At 34.6% G+C, this 26,013-nt stretch overlaps 1 protein-coding gene across 2 annotated transcripts; it reads left to right on the top strand.

Moving 5' to 3' along the window:
* Window positions 1-20,862: 20,862 nt before the first annotated feature.
* On the top strand, window positions 20,863-24,162 carry LOC104903501 (hypothetical protein). 2 transcript variants are annotated; one of them, XM_010691539.4, is made up of 3 exons: window positions 20,863-21,002; window positions 21,173-21,229; window positions 22,578-24,162. In XM_010691539.4, exon 3 carries the CDS (start codon window positions 23,166-23,168, stop codon window positions 23,973-23,975), a length of 810 nt encoding a protein of 269 aa, XP_010689841.2. In that variant the 5' UTR covers window positions 20,863-21,002; window positions 21,173-21,229; window positions 22,578-23,165; the 3' UTR covers window positions 23,976-24,162. The 2 variants fall into 2 exon arrangements, with proteins under 2 accessions (XP_010689841.2, XP_048491972.1); XM_048636015.2 differs by lacking the exon at window positions 20,863-21,002 and having other exon boundaries at window positions 21,010-21,229.
* Window positions 24,163-26,013: the final 1,851 nt, after the last annotated feature.

Raw genomic sequence — 26,013 nt, 5'->3', positions numbered from 1 at the left:
ATCATTAGTTATAGAATCAATGATTGAAAAACCATTGGTTATTGAACTTTTGAATGAAAACTCCTTTCTCGACAAGCTTATTAATGAGAGTGAAGTTTTAGGTAAAGAGTTTGAATATGCTAAAAACATACAAAAATTTGATGTTGACCCTAACCTGCATAGCCCTCATATCCCCTTTTCACAGAAGCTTGATCTCGTACCTTCGTCCCCTATGTTATATCCTCCTTGTTTTCTCAAAGAGCTATTGTTGCATGATAATTTGTTCCAAGTAAATATTCTTGTTCATCCTGTGAATCCTGAGGAATTGTAAGATAGTTGTACATTTTTTTCTTTTTCTTGTGGTACGTCTAACCCCCTATTAGCGAATATAATTATGCTTGCTGTCAAGCAACATCGAGTGTTCAATAAATGTTTGCAGGGAAATTTGATAAGTTACTGAAGGCATTGGATTCTTCATAATGGAAGTGTCAATACTGTTTGGCACACTCTATGTTCATTACCCACCTTTTATGTGAGTTGTACCCATGCCTTTCTTTTTTTTTGCTTCGTTGTTCTTCTCAATGTAACATTGAGGAGAATGTAAAGTTTCTCTTGGGGAAGGACGTCACTTCGTGCATGTTAGTTGCATACTAGTTTAGATTTATTGTTTTAGTAGCATTGTTACATGGTTTGTACCGCTCATTACAGGTGGAGTTTACATGTAACGCAAACAAATGTACTGCTTTCTTAGTTGCATTATAATTTTTTTTCTTTTCATATTAGATTTCATATCATTTTAGTTTGCATCTATGGGACTATTGCTAGCACTTTTTGAGAACCTTGTTGATATTTCACTACACTTCCTAAGCGTCATTCATCTTGTTCATGATTCTTCATAGCACTACTGTTTTGCAATTGATCGTTTGTGGTAAGATTGTTTGATCTCTCCCTGGCTCGATTTAACTTTACTATGCCGACACCCTAATCCAAGTGAGCTTTTGTGCCTAGAAACTGACGTATCTGTGTCAGTAATATTCTTTCATGTGTGATTAGTTCCTTACTTGTCGCATTGATCTTGACTTTGACTTGGTACTCCTTAATATTTGATAGTGCGTGCATACATTTTGATATGATTGCGGCATTTCATTTCATAATCTTAGCTCCAGAGTTATTCTTTTTTTTTCATATTATCCTTTCTCTAGCCTCGTTGAGTCTTCCTAACTATGTTTAATTAATTAACTATATTACAAGCCATTGGTCTCATTTGATTCTTGTCCTAAACCTAGCTTGGGGGGAGCAGTGAGTATTAGTTTTGGTTTGATTTGTATTAAGTTGAAGTGCTCTATTTCTGGTTTAGATGGATGAAATATATGTTTAGTGAGCTTTGAAATTGAATTGGAAGTTTGAAAAAAAAAAGGAAAAAAAAGTGAAAAATAAAATGAAAAAGAAGCGAAAAAAGAGGTGAGAATAAAGTAAAATAAAAAGGATTATTATTGAATTTTATGAATGGAAAAAGTCACTACTACATAATTAACTTTAAGTAACAGCAAAAGGTGTTACTTAAAGTGCTTAAAGTGTAACATTAGATAATAGGTAACACTTTTTTGGGTGTTACATCTGCCCGTGTTACCTATGCTATTAGGTAACACTTTTGATCGTCTATAGTAACACTTAAACAAATGTTACCTTAGATTCGTTTATGTAACACTTTTAATACCTATTGTAACACTTTTAAAGTGTTACCCCAAATTTATTATGTAACACTTTTCATATTATTAGTAACATATTATAGTGTTACCATAACCTATAGTAACACTTCATTAAACATTACGTATCACTTTTTACCATTTTAAGTAGCATCTCTTGTCTTATTAGGTAACACTTTCTCGTCAAATTCTGTAGCACATTCTATGTGATTAAGTAACACTTTTCTTTATTAGGGAATATGTGTATATACATATATATAAATTAAAATTAATATATGAATTGACAATTATATTATAATAATTATAGAATTTTGTACAATTATTAGTGCTACACTTTCGTAAATAATAAACTAATGAAAAATAATATATGTTCAATCTAAAATCAAAATCATCCAACAAGAATTTATTCATATGGTAATCTAAAACTAGATCTAATAGTCATATATCTGATTTGTACTCCATCTTTTATTGTCTCGCCATATACATCCATTTTCCTAGCGGCCTCGATTTCGTGTGTTGCTATTCCAGTTCATCATTTTGATTCTCTTCATCCTGTAATAAAAAGAATATTAAGATGAAATGTTCAACAATAATATTATTATAGAGATGCTTGTTAATTATGTTTGAGAAGTAAAGAAGCCTACAAATTACCTTATCCTTCTTTTGATCAGTAGTGTCTTCATGAAGATGCTTTGTAATATTATGAATAGTGGACACATTTTCAAGTGAATGAGACAAATCAGCAAACATTCCTGATTCAAGTTGTTGCTCGAACGTTTTCATTACTTCTCTAACAGTGTCCTTCACAATTTGGTCTTTATATGATTGCAAAAACTCATCTGGAATGACTACACCACCTACATAATCTCCCTTACATTTTCCTTTATTTGATTGACCATTTCTTCAACTTTTCTGATTTATTCATAACTTTATAATATGCATCATCTCCATTAATTTGACTTTCTTTTTGGACTTCCTCCATCTTCTCCTATAATGACAATACAATAAATAATTATACAGTTTGAGTGAAATCAACATATTTTAGCCTAATTGTGTGATTTTGCAGCAAACGTACTCTTCTTATTAAAAATAAAAGCGCATGATTTAGTGGATCAAATGACCAGATATGAAGACACATGCTAACAAATGCACAGACCAAGGGGGGACAAGAGATAAACAGACAGAGGCAAAGGAACAAAGAGGGGTGAAAGAAAAGGATGATACCTGCTGAGTGACAAAAAATAATTGATATGATATCTGCTCACAAAAATGGAACCGTCCATTAGCCACGGAATGGGCTATAATGTGTCTCATAGTACCCCATAAGGTAGAACCTAAGTGTGATAGAAAGGTCTCACAAGCAACAATGTAACTTTTAAACCCCTGCACGAGAAGCACCATTATGTTTGAGTATATGATTCTATCATAAAAATAAAAAAATTCCATCTACAAGCAGCGGTAGGTTAAAAGCACTAGCAAAAAACACCTGTGACTGGTACATGCATCCCAAGTTTTATTAATAATAAGATCAGTACAGAATAATAGCACAAAGGTATCACTGAATAGATTCCAGCTCTCCGTTTGCCTCAAAGCATCCAATGCCTTTCTCTTGCGATTTTCATCATATTCATCACCTTCCATAGACTAAGCTCATTCTTCACTTCTTGCATTCTCTCGTCAAGTTCTGTAAGATCAGATCCAAAATTGTATATATCAATGAAAGGTCACGATATTTGCAAATGTTTCTACACCAAAAAGTTATTCTACTCAAGCAGAAGAGATCAATAATGAATCTAATGGCTGAGCAAAACAAACTAACAAACAAAAGCTTCAACAACTAAGATATTTACCTTCATAAAGAGCAAGCTTAATTCTCCTTCCTTAACAGTGTTTAAACGAAAAAAGCTCATAGATATCAATTTCTGCCAGAAGGATACCAATAGCCTCATGTTTTTCTTTTTGTAAGGTTTAGAAACATTCATTATGAAAGCACATTCGAAAGTAAAAATATCATTTTATACCTAACTATGATTTACTAGATATTGAATTCTGCTAGAAGGATATCAATAGCCTCATCTTCTTTCTACAAGGTTTAGAAACATTCATTGTGTGAAAGCACATTCGAAAGCAAAAATATCATTTTGTACCTAACAATGATTTACTAAGTTCTTACTTCCCAACACTAGCAATGACCATAAGTTGGTTCCCTGACAACCATCCCGCAGCAAGTCATCAACTTTTTTTATCAAGAGAGGTTTCAAAAAGGGCTTCACATTACCATAGAATATAAATGAATGGAATGAAGGGTTTTTAGGACTATCTTCCAAACAATCAGATATTTGAAGCAAATAATCTGTTAAGATTATCAAAATCCCAAACTTCGTGCAGGTTAGACATGACATTAGGAAGGTAAAGCAGGTGATTCCTGCCCTATGGTGGTCTGAAGATCTTATGCCTAATGGCTCTTTAACCTTCTCGACCACATATTTTCTTATTATTTTACTGGAGCGGTAAAAAATATTATCCTTGCATGGCTTCACAGGAGAACAAAAACAAAACATAAACATTCCATGTTCATCGGAATTTCATAAACATGAAGGTGAGACAAGACAGACATCAGAGTTGTTATCAGATAAGTTAACAATGTTAAACTTTGAATTTCTAGTCAAAATATACTTACATCCCCAAAAATAGCAAACTTTTCCTGAATTGCATATTGTAGGTTTTCTTCAGCTTCCACTTCTAAAATCTTTGAAGCACAAAGTTGGAAAAAGTTTTGAGTAAAATTATTCAAAGGCATGTGAATATGTACTCTAAACATTCCATGTTCATCTTGCATGAATATGTACTATAACCATTTTTTTTCCATAATCCGCTTTGTCAACCTAACCATCAATATAGCTGTCATGGACAAGTAGTGCAACTATAACTACTTTGTCAACTAACCATCAACTGCCATTTTTTATGTTTCCAAAGTTATACTCCCTTGTTTTTTTCACTAATTCAGCTTTGGGTTATTCTAAATTACCTGTTCCCCTTCCATTTTCCAATAAGTTTTTCATTCATAAAATACTTAGATTCCCTTCACACATTAAAATTCCAATTAGTATACCCCTAATTCTACTCCACCCTTCCTCTTTAATGACTGATATACGCCCCCCTCCCTATATAAATCTCTCACCCAAAGACTGCCTCCTCCCCTCCTTGGTGACTCGTCTCCTTTCCTTCGAGGCTCTAATACTTGGCAATAGCAAAGAAAGATAAGAAATGTTAAAAACCATCAATAAGATACAGAAAAAATAATGACATAGACCCATCAAATTATCATATACCCAGTTCATTAAAAACCATGAAAAAACCAATACTCAGCCACATTCTCCCTAATAAACAGATTATGAGTCTCTCACTTAAAATTGAACTTCAATTTCAGAATTGGGCATTGTTATTTCACTATTTTGATAATGACATATAATTAAAGTTTACATATTATTAGTTTAATTCGGTTTTTAGTTTCCTTGTTAGAAGTAATTTGTTTATGTCTTTGTTCTATTTCTCTAGTTTGTTTTTGTTTTGTTTATTTTATTTTTCTAGTTTTAATTCATATAATTATCTTTAGGTTTCACAAATAAAATGATAAATACTTTATGAAGATTTGATTTGGTGTTTAATCAAGTTTAAAATTATTTATAATTTATTTGTGTTATCCGATTTATATTATGGTTGTAACAAATGAAATATATTAAGATTCCATAATATTTTGTTTAGTTAAATGTGTGTGTAGCATTGTTGTTTATCCTACAAACAAGGAGCCGCCAAACATTAACCTAAGCACGCGCGCTAACAAAGTGAACGTTGAGGTAGTTCCTAGAATTTAGGAACCACAACAACCTAGCTATTTGTGAGGCGTGTGATCATGGCGAAGTGGCTGAGATCGTGGAGAAGATCGTGGAAGCCCAACTAAACCAACTGCCAACGGAAAAGTTACAACGGACAGATTATGGAGAAGTGGCTAAGGCTACGTGTGTTCATGGAGAAGAACATGGATAAGTATTGGAGAAGATCGTGGAGAAGAATTCGAGTAGATAGGTCTCTACAAATAGTTATTTGTAACGGATCTTTTAGTAAGACTTTCAGAATTTTATTTAATATTTTTAGTGAAAGTTTACTCGGTTTTTCTTCTTCTTAGACATTGATGTATTATAGATTGGGTTGAGAGAATCTAAGTTTGTAATCATTTTGAGAGAAAAAGAGAAAGAGAAAGAGAAAAGACTTCGAGTGAAGTCAAGAGAGAAGTCAACTGTTCAGGGGGAACAGGCAAACTGGGAACCAGTTCCTAGAGGAACAGAGTTGGTCCGAGCACTAGTACAAAGTTGGCCTAAGGTAACATGTATGAGGTAACACTTTTCAAAATTTAAGTTTGTCGAATATATATGTAACACCTTGGTAACACTTAATCAATTCGTAACACTTAATGTAACACATTTTCAATAAGTAACATTTTGAAGTAACACTTTTTTAATTGAGTAACATTTTGCTGTAACACTTTTAAATAGGTAACACCTTTAGGTAACACATACATATTGGTAACATTTAACAGTATCACTTTTTTTTTCTTTAAGTAACTGTAATATCCCTGTTTTTAAGAGTGTTTGTTTAAAAGCTAATTACAATTATTAAATTAATTATGTTTATGAATTTTATTTGTCGATCATGTATATATATTTATTATATTAATTTTATGAAGTTATTATTATATTATTTTATATATCGCGTTCAATGAGCAATTTGTTGATATGTATTTACCCGAATAGGAAACCAAAGTCGGGTGCCCTTAATCCCTTCCTTTATGTTTTTGGTTAATGAAGTAAACAACCCCCCCCCCCCGATCTTTTGGTTGGCATTCTCACCTAAACCAAAACCCCAACTCCTTCTCCCTCTTATCAGTTACCACGCTCGAGAAAAACCCCAAAGAAAACCCCCAATCTTATTCTCTCTCCTCCCCGTCAGACTCTCTGTTTCTCTCTCGCTCACCTTCGTCACATCTCGCCGGCGTTCTCCAAGGTTGCCGGAGATTTTGCGGCGTTCTCTACTCCCCTGTTTCTTTACTTGTTGTTCGAGGGTGTCGCTCTGCTGCTCTTCGTGCGCCGCGTTGCCATGGTTGCGTGGTGGTGGTGTTGTTCCGTCAATGATGCATCGCTAACTTGTGGTGTTGTGGTCTGTTCTGTTGTCCTCCTTCGCTCCCTCCTCTGATTCGCTTTGTTGCGGTACTCGAACAGCCTCACCGCGCCTGCATCGAAGCCTCGCATCTTCGTTGTAGCACACCTCCCCTGCCGGATATCGCTCGCCGGTGCTCAGTCGTCGTCAAAGCCTTGAAACCCCCTCAACCCCTCTGTGCTCGTGTCTCTGTTCTTCGCTGCTCACAAGAGCAGAGGTACTAAACTAAGTCTGCCATCTCTTTCCTTTAGCAATTTAATTGACTTTGTTATGAATTGAACGTGTTACTATGATATTCATTGTAAGGTATAAGTTTCAATTAGTTTCAATTTGATTTATGTTTGGAGAGAAATATGGATTTCAATTGGTGTTTATAATAAGTATACTTGGAATGACTGATTTGGACATTCCTCTTGGTTGATGTATTGAAATTTGATTTTCAACCTTATTGTTTAATTCAGATTTAATTGATAGTATCAAGTTAGCATGATTCTGGTTATATATTGGTGAAGTTGTTGATATTGTTGTGGATATGACTGATTTGGACATTCCACTTATTCTAGATTTTGATATATTAAACTGATTCTCACTTGTAAGTCTGTAAATGATAGATTTTTTTATGTGAGGTGCTCATCATGTCTATGTTTTGAGGATCTCACACAAGATGGTATTTTCACTTTATTGCGCAATATTTCTAGATTGTGATATATGAAACTGATTGTCACTTGCAGAGCTTATAACAATTGTACAATACAATCGATAAGTCTGTAAATGATAGATTATTTTTCTGTGAGGTGCTTGTTCTAAACTTTTAGTCGTATATGGATCGAGTATGACTAAAGCTTTGCTCTCATTAACTTACATAAAATCGGTTATAGTAAAATCGGATACCTTTATTGCTATTAAATTAGACATCTTTGTTTTAGATCAGGATTTTGTTCGTCTATTGGCCGTTGAAGGTTGTGCAGCCCTTGGAAAGCTTTTGGAGACTCAAGATTGCATTGTACACATTCTTCCTGTAATTGTTAATTTCTCTCAGGTATGGCGAAAGAACAGATATAGCATATTTAAGTATTCTTCCTAGATATTTTACTTGTGTATTCTTGGTGGGATTAATGTCTTTGTGAGAGAACTGCCTTTGGTGTAAAAAACCTTATTACTGGGAAAGGTTGCGTTCAGTGTTACCAACTTCTCGAGCACTTCATAACTTGGAGCGGAAATGCAATATGCTAGTAGTACACATCACTTCCTTCAGCCTTGGATCTGCCTGAAGAAGGAAATTTAATTCTTGTATATCTTAAAATTGGCGCCTTTTCCACTTTTGTTCATATGGAAGCAGCTTTATGTTTCAAGTGTTGATTATTAAGCCCATACACGACTACATGCTGATTTCTCATGTAGCCACACTTTTGTTTCATCGTATTCATATGGTTCTCATGTGCTTAGAGTTTGAAAATGTTTGAGCAAAGCCCTGTGAAAATAAATTGCTGTTAGACCTATTTTTCTATTGAAGTTGAAATTCAATTTCAACAATAAAAATTAAGCTTTCACCTCTATTTAGCTGATCCGGGAGGGGGGGGGGGGTTTTACCATTCTCTGGTTTGGGATTATTGGCGACTAAGACAAAATAGTTCCTTTAAGTTTCCATGCTTCTTATTATTATCAAGCTGCAAACAGTTATTGTGCTTCAGCTCAAATGTGAATAGCCTTTGTGGATGACGTTACTTGCCTCATCAATGCATCGCCCGGGTTTAAATTATCTAGAGACATTGGGAACTTGTGTTGATGTTTGTGTGCGTGTTTTTTTTTTTTTGGTTGGGGGGGGGGCTGTGGGGGTGGTGGTGGTGGTTCAGCCTGTTATAGAGTGATATATTTTTGTGAAGCTGCAAAATCAGAATTCGTACTCTGCATGTATCTTAGAAGTCCACCTGTTCACTTTACATATATTACTGTTGCTTTTTTTTCTTATTGAAAAATCCCAATAAGTGAAAGTTATTAGCTATCATGTTGCGACTGGGTTGTCTCTTGAGCTTCTACTTTAGCCATCAACTTTTTGGGAAGAAATTGATGTAAGTAACTGCTAATCCATCCACGCTATATGATTTTTATCCAAAGACATAAGTGAGGACTAGATGAACATGATTTGCGCCAATTATGTAGCTTAGTTTAGCCTATATCAAAGACAGTCATGCTTTTGTCATTGACTTAAACAGGAGTCTCTAGTGGGTAAATTTTCTAACTTTGGAATTTGGATTATGATGGATTAGATCTGAGAGTTTCTTTATTTCTTTTCAAAACTATCCTTTACTTACTTTTTTGCTGTGTACTGGTAGTGGTTGCCAGTGAGTTGCCTTGCTTCTAGTATATTTGAGAAAACCTCTTTGCAATTGTAAGGTTAAGGATCAAAGAGGATTTTTTTGCAGCTCTTTGGTTAAGGTTATATATGTTTTGAGTCCATAAGCTACTAGAGATATTAAGGTAATGGTGTGATATGGTATGATATTATTGTCTCATAAATCATCTGAATTCCCAAAGGTTACATATTTCATATCCTGTTTAATGGTTATTACCAATGTTCAGGAATCTAGTCTATCTAGACATGTTGTCTCTTTATCCTACATTGTGATCCTTCAAGCTTCCAGCCTCTTTGCGATGTCTTTTCTTCTCTCATTTTGCGAGTTATTATGTTAAGAACTGACATAGCTAATTCAGCTTGAAATGATGATTAAGGACTGAAAATGGATTTGTATTAATAAAATGGAAATTGCAGAAAATATGTAAAGATAGTAACAAACTTCCAAAAGGCTTGATTCCCTCCTAATAAATTCTTAAAATCTCACCAGAACTCTCATTAATATTTTCCATGCTTTCCCTGATCTTACTTCCTCTATTTATAGAGTTTTTATCCTAACCAACTTACTTAGTCTTCAAGCCACTAACTTATGAAAGTACTACCAAAAGTGCCCCTTCCCCCTTATATCAGTACTCAGCATATTACTGGGGCCAGGAGCTCGGTTTCAATGAAGGACAAGTATGCATCCCCTTATAGTTTTGTTAAATGAACCTGGCTGTCAGGAAATCTTTGACAGGTGACAAAGTCCTCGAAGTGTAGTAGCAAATAACTTTCGCAATTAGTTTGTCTGACTTCTTACGTGTCTCGTTTGGTCTTCATGCTTCTTCGACAAATAATGCTTATTGTACATGAATGTATTGCGCTTGGTTCTAATTTCACTTGAAGTAAACTATCTCACTTTTACTCTAGATTGCCGGTGAAGGAAATGGTGCTACAATAGTTTCGGCAACAATGTTTTTTGCCTCAATTGTCAGCTATGTCCCAATATTGCATTGCACAGTTTGTGTCGTTTCCTATCTTCATTTGTTGGCTGACTGTTATGTGTACAATTGCAGGTTGGCATTTCAGTCTTTGTGACCGGAGGAATTGGAGGAGTACAAAGACACGGAGAGCAAAGTAATTACTCTTTTCTAATGATGTGATATGTAAACAAAAGTTTAGCACACTTGACCTAGACTAGCAAGGGTCAGGGGTGAACAAGGCCATAGTCACTCCAGAATAGGAGTATTTCACAAGACTTATACATTACATTGCGAAAGGCAGTTGATTTTGGAAATCTAACAAGCAAAGCTCTTCTCATTTCTCATTGACCTTGTATTATGCTTTTATTGAGTAAACTCTTTGGCTCATTTTTTACAATGGTCGTTGAGTATTTCTACTCATTTATATTAATAATATCATTTTATTTCCTCTTCAATTATTACGTTTATAAATTTTACTATTATTATCATTGTATATATGCCGATAAATTAAAGAATATTACTATAAGATATGTGAAATAGAAGTGTTACACTATAAAACTAGCTGATAAGAAGTGTTGCCAAATATCTAATAGAGTGTTACATATGCTGATTTAAAATGATACATAATATTTAACAAAGTGTTACTATAAGTCAAGAGATGACATAGAAAATGCTACTATAGACGAAAAAGTGTTACATAAAACATTATTAGTAACACTGTAAAAATGCTACATTAGATTAAAAAAAGTGTTACGTTAGAGAATTTTGAGTAACACTTGAGAAAGTGAAACATTAGCATTGGAAAGTGTTACCTTAGAGAATAGGTAGCACGGGCAGATGTTTCACTTACAAAAGTGTTACATATGACCTAAGGCAACACTTTTAGGCCTTTAAGTAACACTTTTGGGGTGATACTTTAGGTCAATTATGCACTAGTGGAGTTTAGGTTGTACAAAAGAGAGTCTTTTGGCCTAAAAGTGATTAAAGAGAATTGAGTCAAAATCCCTCGTGGTCAAGGTTTTTCTTCCTATTAGGCCTAGGAAGTTTTCCTTGTAAAAATCCCGTGTTCCTAGTTCTTTCTTAATTCATGCAATTATTTCTTTCTTACTTATTCATTCTTTTATTTCCGCAAAAAGTTTGAAAATCTCTTCAACTACAATTCACCCCCCCCCCTCTTGTAGTTGCTTAAGTGTTCGTCCAAGACTAACATGCACGTTCCATTTGCCAATTACAAACAATAACTTCCTAGATTAAACATGAAAAATTGCATCTTACAACCACAACCACAACCAAAACCCATAATAAACAGTTAAATTCATGTAAAAAGTAAAAACTACCCAAAACTACAACTCTTGAAGGAGGAGAGAGAAAAAATGGGAGAAATACTTGATCAGAGATGAATTGAGAGGTCGGCGAAGGAGTACAGTGCCGGCGAGATCGACGGAAGGAGTAAGGTCGTCGAAACCAATTGAGAGGTCGATGGAGTGAGTAAGGACGACTGAGAAAGCGAAGGAAGGCGGAGGGAGGGACGACAGAAGCCAAGGAAGGCGGAGGTCCACAGAGGGAGGGACTGTGCGCACGAGAGAGAGTTCAATTGAGGGAAAAGTGAGGGTCGAACATTATTTTAAAGTAGATATATTATTGGGAGGGTTATTTTAATGTTCCTAAGTGTTACTATTTTAAAAGTGTTACCTATTTTAAAGTTCTAGTGTTACTATTTCGCAAGTGTTACCTATTGTAAAATTCATAATGTTACAATTTTAGAAGTGTTACTATGAAATGTTACATTTTGTGAAAGTGTTACCTTAAATCTTACAAAAGTGTTACAAAAGTGTTACTTAATATATAGAAAATCTACAATTTGAAAAGTGTTACCTAAATATGTTACTTAAGGTCAATTATGTAGTAGTGAGTGTTGGTTATATTTTTTTTTTTGGAGATTGTTGGTTGTTGTGTGGAGTTGTTATGACTTTTCATGGTCATATTTTCAGTTATATGATGCTCCCCCTCATTGGTTTTTCCACCACAATTCCAAAAAATTCTCCATACCTTTAACCTCAGCCCTATTACAACCCTTAAAAGTCATCTTGATCATTGTGTATTGTATTGTTGAGTATTAAGTGAATCAAAAAGTCAAAGTCAAAGAGTACATGTTTCATCTGAGTCGAATTAATTTAGGTTGAGTGTCATCATTTATCCTTTAAACACATGAGAGATTTAAGCGCGCATAACTATAGTGAGGTCTGTCAGGTTTGGTTAAATCCAGCTTGGGAGAGATGGTATGTGGTATGATTGGAGAGTCGATTGTGATACATGACACGCTATGCGGCTTTGTTCGAGATTTTTTCGATTCTTGGGTTGTGTAGTGATTATATCTCTCATGTTTTTGGTTGAGTCTTTGGCCATATTGTAGGTTGTCTTTCTTTTCTAATGTCTATGTCTTGTTGCTTGAGGACAAGCAAAGGTATAGTTTGGGGGAGTTTGATGTTATGGTTTTATATAGAGTTTTAGGCTCATTTAGTTTGCATTTTTAGTTCATATTAGAGCATTTAGGTGCATATTTGCATGATTTACTCATGTTTTTCTCTACTACTCCCCGTTTGTGTGTTTTAATGATTTTCAGGTTATTTTGATGCAAATTGATTATGATTATCTACTATCAAGTCTATTAAGAATCGAGGATGAAGATATCTTGCACAAGGATCACAATGCATCCGTTTGGGACAATTTCGAGTCACGAATGAAGCAAAGAGTAAGTGAATGAAATGCTAAAACTGACATTTCTTCACTATTTTGATCATAACTTTTGTTGAAAAAATTGATAATCAAGAAATTCCAGTTGTGTTGGAAACTAGACTTTAAGGATTTTCCAATGATAGGTCACACGCCTAAAACGGACTTCTAGTTTGAGAGATACAACCTTCACAATTTAACGCAAAATTGCAGTTTTCCCGCCCGATAGGATCGGATGATTTAGCCCGATTGGGCCCGAGAACATATTCATCTGGCTGCATTCTAGAGTTGAAAACAAGAGGAAAAGACTCCCGCCCGATGGGATCGGGCGAGCTTGCTCGATCAGGTGGGTAGTACTAAATCCCCATGAATACCTATGTACTGAATCAAGGTTATCCAACTCAATAAGTATTGTTTTTCCCTTTAAACTACCATTTGTACCAATGTGAAAGTTTTGGTGCCCGAAACCTTGATGTAAAAGATTTGACTTAGTACCTAATATCTTAATCTCAATTTTATGAGGGCGGCTGAATATAAGATGTCATGAAATATATCGTTTATCTTAATCTTAATCTTAATCTGTCTGGCGGACTGCCTAGTCGCCACCCCTAGTTGACGATATTAAAAAGCCAAAGTCGTCGATCCCCATTAATACCTATGTACTAAATCAAGGTCATCCAACTCAATAAGTATTGTTTTTCCCTTTGAAAATACCATTTGCACCAATGTGAAAGTTTTGGTGCCCGAAACCTTGATGTAAAAGTTTTGACTTAGTACCTGATATCTTAATCTCAATTTTATGAGGGCAGTTGAATATAAGATGTCATGAAATATATCGTTTATTTAATAAGTTGAGTCACACATATTTTGTAATCCCCCGTAAATTTATGGATTTTATAAATATATTTTTAGTATATAAATATATATATATATATATATATATATATATATTTATATATTTATATTTAAATATAATTTTAATTAGAATAATTTATTTATTTAAAAGGTTGACTAGTTTGAAAGTCAAAGGAATTATTTTAAGGATTTAAGGAAGTTAAAATATTTTGTTAAGACATGCTTTGAAAACTATTTGAAATACTAATTGGATTTGAGAAAGAAGATAAATGGGCTTGAGGAATCCAAATACTATGTGGACTAGGAAAATGACGTCTAGTGATGTTAGGAGTTTTAAAGCATCAATCCTATTCATCATTCAATCCTACTTAAAATCCAATTGCCTTTTCCTAAGCCCAAAAGAAAAACATACATATAAATACCTTGAACCCAAATATTTACCTACACAAAAACTTTCTCCTTCCTTCCTCACACACAAAAACCGGCAGTGCCTTTCTCCTCCTTCACGTTATTTTTTCTCTCTTCTTCTTTCTTTCTTATTTTTCAAGAAACACTTTCTTCTTCATCAAGAAGCTTCTCAACACCACCACCACTGCCATTACCGCCGACCAGGTGACTTCCGGCTGCCTGCTGCCACCTTTCATAGCTGGCGCTTCTTTGATTCTCTTTCTTGTGTTGGTTTGATTGTTTTATTCCTTCTCAAGTTTTGATTAAAGATTATGCTTTTATGTTTTATTTTAGTACTAATTATGATTAGAAGCTTTAATTTACTGTTTTAGTGATAAATCTATGATTATATAAATTACGTATTAAAGAATAAAAATTTAGATTTGATTATTATATTTAAATTGGATTTTTAATTATCAAAGCATGGATTTTTAGGGTGTTAAAGATTGGAAAATCATAGTAGCATGTTATAAACTATGAAATTGATTTAACGTATGGATTTAAACATGTTTAAGTATATTTAAAAGGAGTTTTAATAATTCATAAGTTGTTGGAATTTTAGAAAGGTTGTTATTAATGGAGTTTTATGCTAAGAAATATGAGTAATTGAGGTTTTAATGATAAAAACAACTTTTAAATATTTTTAAAAGGGATTTAAAGTATTTTAAAGTTGCTGGAATTTATTTGAAATATTGATTATAAATTCTATTGGTTGTTTTAGGTCGAGATTACTCTGTAGGCGATTTTTAAAGTGTTAAAAGTGGCCTATCAATTTGTCTACAGAGGGTACGTACATATCTATATGTTGTTTGATATAGTATCGATTTTAGGAAGGAAAAGTTATGTAGTATCATGTATAGGAACTTTGTGAGTTCATATATGATTTCTATTGTGATTGGATTTTACATGTTTTATGCCTGTGTGCGAACATGTTAAGTATGAGATTTAATTTAATTATTAGATTATTTTCATGTTTGTATGGAATATTGATGCAAGCATGTTGGTTGGGAACTTTATTTATTAATTCACACGGGGAAATTAATATATTTAGTGAGTTGGATCATGATTGAATTATGCGTTCCCTTGTATTATTATTTTTACTACACTATGAGGATTGTGGGTCTTATTTGATAAGTTGATGAATTATGCCTTTGAAAGGTAAGTTGGTTGTTGGCTAGGTTCAACAAATAAGAAGGATAGGAATTTATCTTGGGTTGTAAGTTGTATGATCACTTATGTAATCCTAAGATAAAAAGGAATAAAGTTGTGCATGTGTGATTATATGTTATCTTTATTGCTTGTGTGTCATAACAAGTAATAAATGGTAAATCATGTAAAGTAAAACTTGGATAGTAATAAACTTTTGACTGGTGCACATTTGAAGTTGGACAATCAGGAGTTGGGGTACATGGTGAGTGAGCCATGGCTTTTTCTGGGAATTGGATTGATCACCGTTCCTATTTTTATTCAAAGCTTCCTCGACATCGCAAGTCATTATAGAATACGGAGTCGCTCCCGTATTTCTTCTTGCTAGGTGAAGGCTGGTTTTTAGATAAGACAACTCGGTCCAATAACTATTCCATCAAAGTAACAAAAAGATTGTTAAACTTTAGTTCAGTAAAAGTTATCTGCAGATGGTTAGATTGAGATGTTGTTATTTATCCCTGCTTATTATTTATCAGTAATCATGTTAGGAATGTTTATTTATTATTATGTAGTACTCAGCTTTGCTGATTACATGCTTTATTTGTTTGTGTTGATCATAGCTTTGCCTTATTGATTCTATGATGACCCATTCTTAGTGAGTAGAGTCTTTAGTGCATTGACATCTACAGGTTTGCAGGTGTTGCATCATGGGGATTTGGGAATGGAGAACTTTGTAGCAGATTGGTATTAATTATTGTTTCAGTAGAAATATTATATTTAAGTTGGTTTGAAGTTAACATTAATAGTGTGTTTGGTTTTAAAGTTACTTTGATTATTTATTATATTTCAATTCTAAAGTTTAGTTATATGTTTTCCGCTGTAAAATTCTGAATATCCCCATACGTTATCACATGGGTGATAATGCTTTGATGGTTCTCTAAGTTTTATATTGAAGAGGTATTTTGAAAAAGAGAGAATTATCGGGGTGTTACATTTTTTTAACCAAAGTGGATAACATTTCCTTGTATTTTTTTTTATGTAGATTCAGTACATAGGCTAGATTATTATGTTACTACTTTTATGTCTTTATCTCTCATTAGTAATTTATAAATATTGACACCAAGATTTTGAGATATTTATGAAACAAAAATTTACTTGAAATATTTCACCCCACAATCTAGTACTAGAAATATCTTTTAATTAAACGATATATAAACTCCATGATATGTACAATCAAGTAAAAGTAGACAACCTCTATTTATAAATGTTTCCCTCCTTTGGTTGTCTACCTCTCTTTCTCTTTTTTCTTTTAATGTACTATTGTTTTTTGTGTGTATTTCCATCGTAATATAGAAAAATAGGGGAGAAGCACTAGGAGTTGATGAAAATTGTTATTCCATACAATACAAACTTATCGAGTAATAAAAAAAATGACTTTCACCAACTACGTTCATTTTTTTTCTAGCTTGCTAAATAACGTCCTAGAATTTCATAATAACGCTCTAAATACATATTTTTATACCGTATTTTATACTTTTCTATTTCTTCCCCTTCTTCCTTCCTTTTCCCTCACCTCTGTTTCCCGTTTCCTTTCTTCTTTCAGCACCACAGTAAATTTCACCATTGAATTAGAGCCCCCACCACCACCAATTTTCAGGCGACACCATCTTCTCTGGCGAGCTTGACCATAAACTCCCCACCACAGCTGGACCGGCGACACCCCGTCTATTTATTTTAAAAAAAATTTATGGTGAGGACTGAGGCGTCCACCATGGACGCCCCACCACAGGTGCAGACGCCTACCATGGACGCCTGTGCCTGTGGTGGGACGTCCATGGTGGACGCCTCACCATAATTTTTTTTTTTAAATAAATCAATCTTTTTTTTCTCATAAACTCATATTTGAATTTTATTTTTGTGGGATTTGTTTTGTGGATGTAATTTTTGTTTTGTGGGATTAAGTATAATCTTGGCTAAAATTGTGGAGGAGAGTATAAGAATATATTGTGAGTAATTTCTACTGTGACTTTATGAGTCTCTGAGTAATTGGCTGAGTTTTTTTTTCTCAATTTTTTGTAAACTAGACTTCACAGGTTACTATAAAAATCTGAATATGGAATTAGGATGTTTCTTACTGCTCAATGAAGTGGTGGACTGGTGGTGGTGGAAGAACGAAAATGGAAGGGACGGTAAGGAAGGAGGAAGGAAGAGGGAGAAGAAATAAGAAAGTATAAAATACGATATAAAAATACGTATTAGGGCGTTAGTAAGATATTCTAGGACGTCAAATAGCAAAATTCTTTTTTTTTTAAGGGAACTGTTTTCAATTTTAGTTTGTCTACAACTTTGCATTGTTATACTTTACCATAAGGTGTAACTTAGAAACAATGAACGAAGAGAAGTTACATTTATTTTATGGTTCTTTCACCAAATACCCTCGACAAATCACGAAATTAACCATAAACCCTGTATGTTTTAAATATTCACCATATACTCCTGAGTTTTCAAAACTGTGCACAATCTACCCTTTTTCTAATGGACGTTAAGTCGCCTTTAGTTTTATTTACGATATTGCTATTATTAACCTCTAACCCTAAAATCTAAACCATAATCTAAACATTAATCCCTACAATCTTATCTAAACCACTAGTAGAATAAATGCTTATTGATGCGGTCATTAAAAGACTTATTGCGGTGGTTTTCGCCGCGCAGCAATTAAGGACGCAACAATAGGCCAATATATTGCTTCGGTTCCTGGCACAAACCGCAATAATAGGTTGCGGTTCTTAGCCAAAACCGCGGCAATATGTCTTTTTTTTATATTAAAAATTAGGTATATTGCTACGGTTTCTAGTGCATGCTTTTTTTAAAAAAAAAATTAATTAATTACTACCTCCGTTCTTTTTTAGTTGCAACGTTTGACAAATTGCACTATTCATGTTCTCTTATTTGACCACATTTATTGATTTATATGTTAAACAAAATATAGCCATGTGGGGTCTTGTTTGATTCGTTTCGATGTAAGCTTTCATAATATCAAATTTTTATAATTTTTAGTTACATACAATTAGAGATAAAACGATTTGAAATTGTACATTGGCAAGCGTGAAAGTCAAAACGTTGCAACTAAATAAAAACAGAGGTAGTATTTATTTAAGTATTCATGCAATTTTCAACCTTAAAATGCAATTAAACTAAAAGTAACTAAGACGAGCTAGTACAACATATTGAGTTCATGCATTGACTTGAAAAATAAAAAGTAACGAAAATAAATAATTACAATATCTAACAGATAAAATAAAAATCAGATATTCTGATGAGCAAATCAAACTAGAACTAATTTAGCATAATTACATACAAAATATGAAAAAAATAAACTAAATAAAAAAATTCAAAGAAAACGAAAAAATTAAAAAAAGTGATTGTACGTCTGAGTTATTATGTACAAAAAATGAAAATGATAAAAACATTAAAAATGAAAATGAAAAATCAATTATACATCAAATCAGATCGACGACTAAGGGCGACGACTGAAGTGAAGGCTGAGTCTGAAGGCGAAGACCACGAGCGCGGTGAGCGAGCCTGAGGCGAGCGACAGTGACGATGCTAGGCTTCACGTAGTCGAACGACGAGTGACGAGCGAAGAGGCTGGTCGCTAGTTGCAGTTTGCTGGTGGAGCAACGATGGCGAGCGAGTAGAGACCACCGAGATTTGTAGGCCACGAGTAGTCGGAAGTTAGATGAGATAGATTGTTGAGGATTTCGAGGTGTAGAGCTTGGAGGTGGCCGGAAATGGCGAACGAAGAGGAGGAGAGAAAAAAGTCGGAGTAGATGGAGTAGAATTTAAGATGGTCATTCATTGGAGTGATGTTTGTCGTGTCGTTGATTGGAAGAATTGCCGACGATGGAGATGGGAATTGAATGGGATGGGTCATGGGTGGGATTGAGAGAACAAGTAATGCTGAGAGAGGGAGAAGAAGAATGAGCGTCGCCTAAGGTTATATGAGAGAAGTAAAAGGATACCTAGTTGGGCCCCTTTTATTTTTGATTTTAAAAGGTTCAAATATTATTTTAATATATTGCTATGGAATCTGATCAACAACAATATGTCTGATCAAATAGTCAACTTTTTTTCAAAAAATTTATCGTTGAAACCATAATGCTGCGATTTTTGGCTCAAACCGCAGGAATATGGTTATTTTATATTTTACCTTTTCTTTTAACGTGATATATTGCTGCGTATGGGTAAAACCGCAACAATAAGCAATTATTCTACTAGTGAACCCTAATTCCTAAAATCTAAACCCTAACCCATCCATCTCTTTCCCCTCCACCAGCCCCCATCCTTCACCCTCCCCTCCACCGCCACAACCTCCCTCCCCCTCACCCCTGCCAGCCCAAACCCACTCCCCTTTCCCTATGCTGCAACCCCTCCCCCTCCCCCTACCAGCCCAGCCCCCACCCATCTTCTTCGATTTATCTCCCCCACGCACTCACACTTGTGCACCACCAAAACAACAACATTTGCGGTCTTCGCACGTCCAAAATAGTAGCAACGACAAAAGAGAGAGAAACGCTTGCGTCGTTCACACCACCAAAACAACAACAACAACAACAACGACGGGAGAGAGAGAGAAATGCCAGTGTGAGTGTGTCGGGGAGAGAAATTGAAGAGGAGGGGGGATGAGTTGGCTGGGGGTGAGGGGAGGGGGCTGCGACGTGGAGGGGATGGGGTGGTTGAGGGATGGTGGAGGGGAGGGGGCGGGGGAGGGTGGGTTATGGTTTAGATTTTAAGAATTAGAGTTTAAGGTTTAGATTTTAGGGATTAGGGTTTAAGGTTTAGATTTTAGGGTTAGGGGTAAATAATGGCAAAATGGTAAATAAATCTAACAACAAGTTAACGTCCGTTAGAAAAAAATTATATGTTGAAGATTTTGGAAAATTCAAAAGTATATGGTGAATATCTGAAACATTGAGAATATATGATGAACTTCATGATTTATCGTTAGTATTTGGTGAAAAACGTTTATTTTAAGAGAAACCAAATACTAATAATGTTACACGATCATGTAAACGAAGACGAGCCACTAGGAATTAGGATAGAACTTAGAAGTTAGAAACGAGAAAGGTTTGGTAACCAACTATTTGAGTCCAAAAAAGACTCAAACACTCAAAAAGTTACACATTGGTACCATTATAACCTGGTATTGGTATCACATTGTTATCAGGATTGGTACCAAGCAACCTTACTTTGGTATCAAAATTTTCGGACAATGGTACCAATCTAACCTAGCATTGGTACCAAACAACACGCGCGTGAAATTTCCAAGGCTTAAAATTACCCCCGTTTGAGTCCCCTAAGAGACTCAAACGGTTGGTTGTCAAGACAAGCTCAGTTAGAAACCCTATAGTGGGCCAAGAATAGGCGAGGACTTAGCACATATCCTATTCCTTAGCTTAGCAAAGCTAGTGATGAGCTAACCGAGATATTGGGTAAAGGAACATCTAAAGTCGGCTTCGAGAACGGGTTAGAATTGACTGATTGATATAAATTGAAGCTGATCGTTCCATCAAATAATTGAGAAAAACAAGGAAACAAGTTGGAAAGGTAAGAATTTTCTTTCATCCAAATATCCATTGACAATATCTAATTATCTTTATCATTCATCAATGGAACACGATAATTTGAGGGAAAACCCCAAACCCTAGATATTTTTCTTCCTTATTTTTTTCGATCCTAATAATTAATGCCATTTATACAATGCCTAATTCTTGAAGGGTTATCGGTTGCGAGCTCGGATTTCTCCTACCTTCCTTCAGATCGAATCTTTTAAGGTTTGTTCTTCTATTTTTTTTTTATGCGTTTTCTGGATCTCATTCGAATGTTTATTTTTCTTATTCTTTGATGATCTTCACCGATTTTCATGCGTTGAATTTATGATTATGAATCTTGTATTTCTTTTTGTTTTTGTGAATTTATCATTTTTTTATTATTTGGGTTTTGTTTTTGCTGTTATTTAAATTTGAGATATTTTGCACTGATGATGTCGGTATGATACGGATTGTGTTGGAATTCAATTAGATTTTGTTAGTTGTGGATATTTGATTGTTATTAGATTCAATCTTATGCATATGAATTTAACATTATGATTGATATTTGATTATTTTCGTAGTGGAGAATGGAGGAGCTATGTTTCTCTTTTGTAATTTTAGTTAATGTCTGTGTTTCGGCATGCCATCAAAATCCGATACTATGATACCTATTGAAGAAATTGTTGAACTGGAGAAGTAGGAGCAGTTGTTATCTTTGGACCTAGAATTTTGAAGAATTTAATTACAGTTCGAAATCCGAGTTATTTTCTTTAGATGATATGTTGCTGTTTGAAAAAATTGTAACAGTCTGTGATTTTGGGAGGTTGATCAAAAGATATATGTAGATCCCTGTTTTTTGTTTGCCTGCTACTCCCCTTGCACGAAAACTTTTGCTCTTTTTTGGGCAATTGGTTTGAGTAAAGAGGGGCAAATCATTCATATTGAGACAGTGATATATGGAAACATTCTGGTTCATGTATGAATGGTTTATGTATCTACTATTAGGTCTTCACTTCTATGTCTAAGGTTGTGCTTGTGCCTATACGTTGCTTTATGTTATGGATTGTCAATGCAATAATATTTTTTTGGGAATTGATGTTATGAAGGATTTTGGTGGGCATATCTTGTAGATATTTGATATATAGATTGCTGTTATCGTCAAGTTGAACTATAGGTAGTTTGACATGTTGAATATCCACAAATGAGGAAAAGGAATGAGCTTACTCATACAATAACTTTTTCTTTTATATGTTGCAGCTCAAAAATGAAAGATTTTTATTGAGATTATACTTCTCCTCTTGATGTGATAAAATATGGGGTCTATGGGAACCTAAAACAACCGCTTTACTGATTATCTAACAGAGATGAACTTGTATATGCCCTTGCTCAAGGGGAGACTTGATTTGTACTTCTTCTTTCTAAATGGTTGCTTGCATTGTCTATATTTCATTGCAAATTTTGATACAATATGCTCATGTTTGATTGTACTTTTTTTGCGCCCCTTCTCTGTGAATTACATCAGTTAATTTTGCTTAAAATTGCTGATGCTGTCCATCCTGGAAATCTTATATATTATGATTCTTCTCGGCAGATTTGGATATAATCTATGCGAGGAATCTCAAGCTAAAGGATTATGCTACCTTTGGAGTGAATATACAATGTCTGAGTACCATCATCCTCTGTAGCTAGTAGTTCTGATAATTTGTTTCTAATACCAGCAAGAGCAGATACTAGGTTTGCTGCTTGGGTTTTTCTTTTTCCCGAGGGGGGTTCGAAGAGCATCGGAGCACAATGCCTTCGGTGCCCGCTAAATTTCCTATTGTCCCTTCCATATTGTTGGCTCCTTCTTTGCGTAGTTTTTTATGTTCCCATCGTCTTAAACATCTTGAAAAAAGTGATCGGCGTGGTAATCTTAGTTAACATTAGGCATTAGCTATTTTTCGCTTAATTTTCACTAAATTGTCCACCTCTTGTGTTACTTTCCTTGCTTTTCCTCTTATTCTTGCTCACACCTTGTAGAGAGAACTCAGGAATTGCTCAATAGGAGAAGTAGTTGATCTGCATTCTAGTCATTTAATAGGCTTTGAAGACATTTGTATTGACTTCTACTGCGGGTGCAACTCTGTGATTTGTTTGCTCTACAAGTTTTGAGTCTCCAACTCTCTGTGGCTCTTATTTGATGGACGGTCTTCATGTGGATGGTAGCGGTACTGGTGAACATGTGCGGTCTTCTGCCGTGAATAAGCAGCTTGCCTGCAGTGTCACAGGAGTAGACATACTAATACATGAACTTGGAAATGCATTTCATGATACTCTACAAGTGAAAGATAAGAACCTGGAAATGGGCAACAATTCACCTTCAGATGATGTTAGTAGCAGTGTGGAGGATGAAGGCACAGGATCAGGTGACTGTGACTTAGATCTGGAAGGCTCTATTGCAACATCTAATAAGTGCCTGCATAAGTGTGCAACCTTTCCTACTGCTGTTAATAAGGAAGCGACTTTTGAATCTGAGTTGGAAAATAAGTCATGTATGCGCTCACTGTCTCTTCCAAGTGAAAGCAAGCTTGTCTCTGCCATGAAGGGTACTCGTGAAAAGGAAGGTGTTCCTCCAAGGAAGCTGAGTGTATCTTGGGCACCTGATGTATATGATCCTCCACCAACTTCCGTATCCCACTATCCAAGGAAAAAGAGTCAGCAACAATATAAGAGCAGTAAGAAACATGGCAAGGGAAAACAGAAAGGGAAAAAAGAGCGTGGGGGCGGAAGTGGGTCGAAAGATAAGAAGCATTACCGGAAGATGGTCGCAAGATCTGACAGGTGCATAGATTCCTTTGAAGATACCAATAGGATGCTATCGTCGAATAACTACAAACCATCTCTAGGTTTGCTGGATTTTGATGATGGTATTGATATCGGCAGCCCTGATGCCAACTGTGGAAGTAGCTTTCTAGGACAAGCTGGTGGTACCATGCACTGTGTTTGCTGAGGATATTTGCTACCAATTCGTATTTACTTTTGCTGTAAATAAATAAGGATGGAGACATTTTCAAGGCTTTGTGTTTGCTTTTGTGTTTTGCTAGTAAGTTGTTTTCTTCTCCCTAAGACCTCCACGATTGAACCGTGTGTTTGTTAGTTTGTTGACTGACATTTTACTAAGTGTGTTTTTTTGTCAATATTGTCCAGGTTAAACTGTAGTGGATTGTTTTCTTAACATGCTCTGTTCTCTGCAAATGTAGATCGGTGGTGAAGCTAGCACTAGCTATTATATACTTTCTCCGTTTAGAAATAGTTGCACCATTTGCATAATGTCCACTATTCACATGTTGCACTTTGATTATCTTTGGTGTTTTATATTTTAGGAAAAACATAGTCATATAGGATCTTGTTAGATTCATCTCAATGTATATTTTTTTAATATTAACTTTTTATAATTTTCACTAATTGGTAATTGAAGATATTAACGTTTGAAATCATGCATCGGCAAACGTGAAAACATAAAACGGTGCAATTATTTCTAAACGGAGGACGTATAAAATAAAAATATCGAAGTTCCACAGTAAATTTATAGAAGTCACTAATATTAATTCGTAGATAGTATAGTCAACATTAATTCATAAATGGGTAATCAACTAATCACCCAAAAAGTAGAAATGAATGTTAAGGGGGGTCGTTGGTACACACAAGAAAGTAGAAGCTTTCATGAAATTTGAATTTAGGCTTTGTTTGGTAAAGTGTAAAATGTTTTTCTGGATTTTTTTTCTTCATCTTCAATTTTACATTGTTTGATTTACAAAAGGAGTGTAAAATTATTTTTCCTATAAGTAAAATTGTTCTCCTAATGATGAAAAATCATTTTCCTTTCAAAATGAAGGAAAAATTGTTTTCCTTCATTTTACTTATCTCTCTTGCACACTCCCCTCAATACCTCCTTACTTTCCTTTTCATTTTCTTCTCGTTTCATTTTTTTTCTCACATTGAATCAAACAACGGAAAACTAATTATGGAATTGTGTTTCCTATTGTAATTATTTACCATGAAAATTATTTTGCACTGAAAATGTTTTACACCCAACCAAACGGAGTCTTATTAAAAATCAGTGCCATATTCAAATTTATGGGAACTTTTCAAAGTGGTTTGAGTAGTATTGGTGGATTTGTGGAAGTATTTTATCATAGAAACCTCATACTTGTTAACTGAGGCTAGAAAAGCAACTTTCTATATATTTTGTCGAAATGGAAATCCCTAGAGTATTATTTTTCTAATTTATCTTTTATTTGTCAACCAAAGAATTTAACTACTTTGCTCATTGTAGGATGTCTTAGGGCATGTTCTCTTCGATATAGAACAATTAAATTGAATCGAACCTAACTAATTGCAACTGAATTGAATTGAAATGAATTAAATTATAACTAACAGAAATGATATTTGCAATTCACTAGTAGAATAAATGCTTATTTCTGCGGTGATATTGCTGCGGTTTTACCCATACGCAGCAATATATCACGTTAAAAGAAAAGATAAAATATAAAATAACAATATTGTTGCGGTTCTCGACAGAAACAGCAGCAATATGCTTTCAACGGAAAAAAATTGAAAAAAAAGTTGACATTTGACTAGACATATTGCTGCGGTTTCTGACAAGAACCGTAACAATATATCAAAATATTAATTTTTATTATCATCTATATATATTGATGCTGTTCTTGTCCGAAACCGCAACAATATGTCTAATTCAAAAAAAAAAAGGAAACCCTAAATATAACCGCCTCCCTCACCCCATTTCCTCCTCTCATACACACCAAACAAAAACCCTATCTCCCTCGTCCCTCTCTCTTATTTCTCCCTCTTCCCTCTCACAGTCGCACCAAAAAAAACCCAAAGTATATTTCTCCTCTTCCTTTTCGTACCCCTCTCCACTTCCTTTTCGTACCCCTCTCCTGTACCCCTCTCAAATTTTTTGCTTGACCGACGGTAGGTTTTGAGCAATGGGTTTCGAATCTGAAGCGCCCACATTGAGAACGAGC

The sequence above is a fragment of the Beta vulgaris genome, chromosome 9, assembly GCF_026745355.1.
Source record: "Beta vulgaris subsp. vulgaris cultivar EL10 chromosome 9, EL10.2, whole genome shotgun sequence".
NCBI lineage: Eukaryota > Viridiplantae > Streptophyta > Magnoliopsida > Caryophyllales > Amaranthaceae > Beta > Beta vulgaris.
Note: the sequence above shows the minus strand (reverse complement) of the source record. Positions and strands in the feature narration are given on the sequence as shown.

Coding starts and splice junctions, on each gene's coding strand:
- LOC104903501 (XM_010691539.4), top strand. CDS start 23,166: ATGGACGGTCTTCATGTGGATGGTAGCGGTACTGGTGAACATGTGCGG.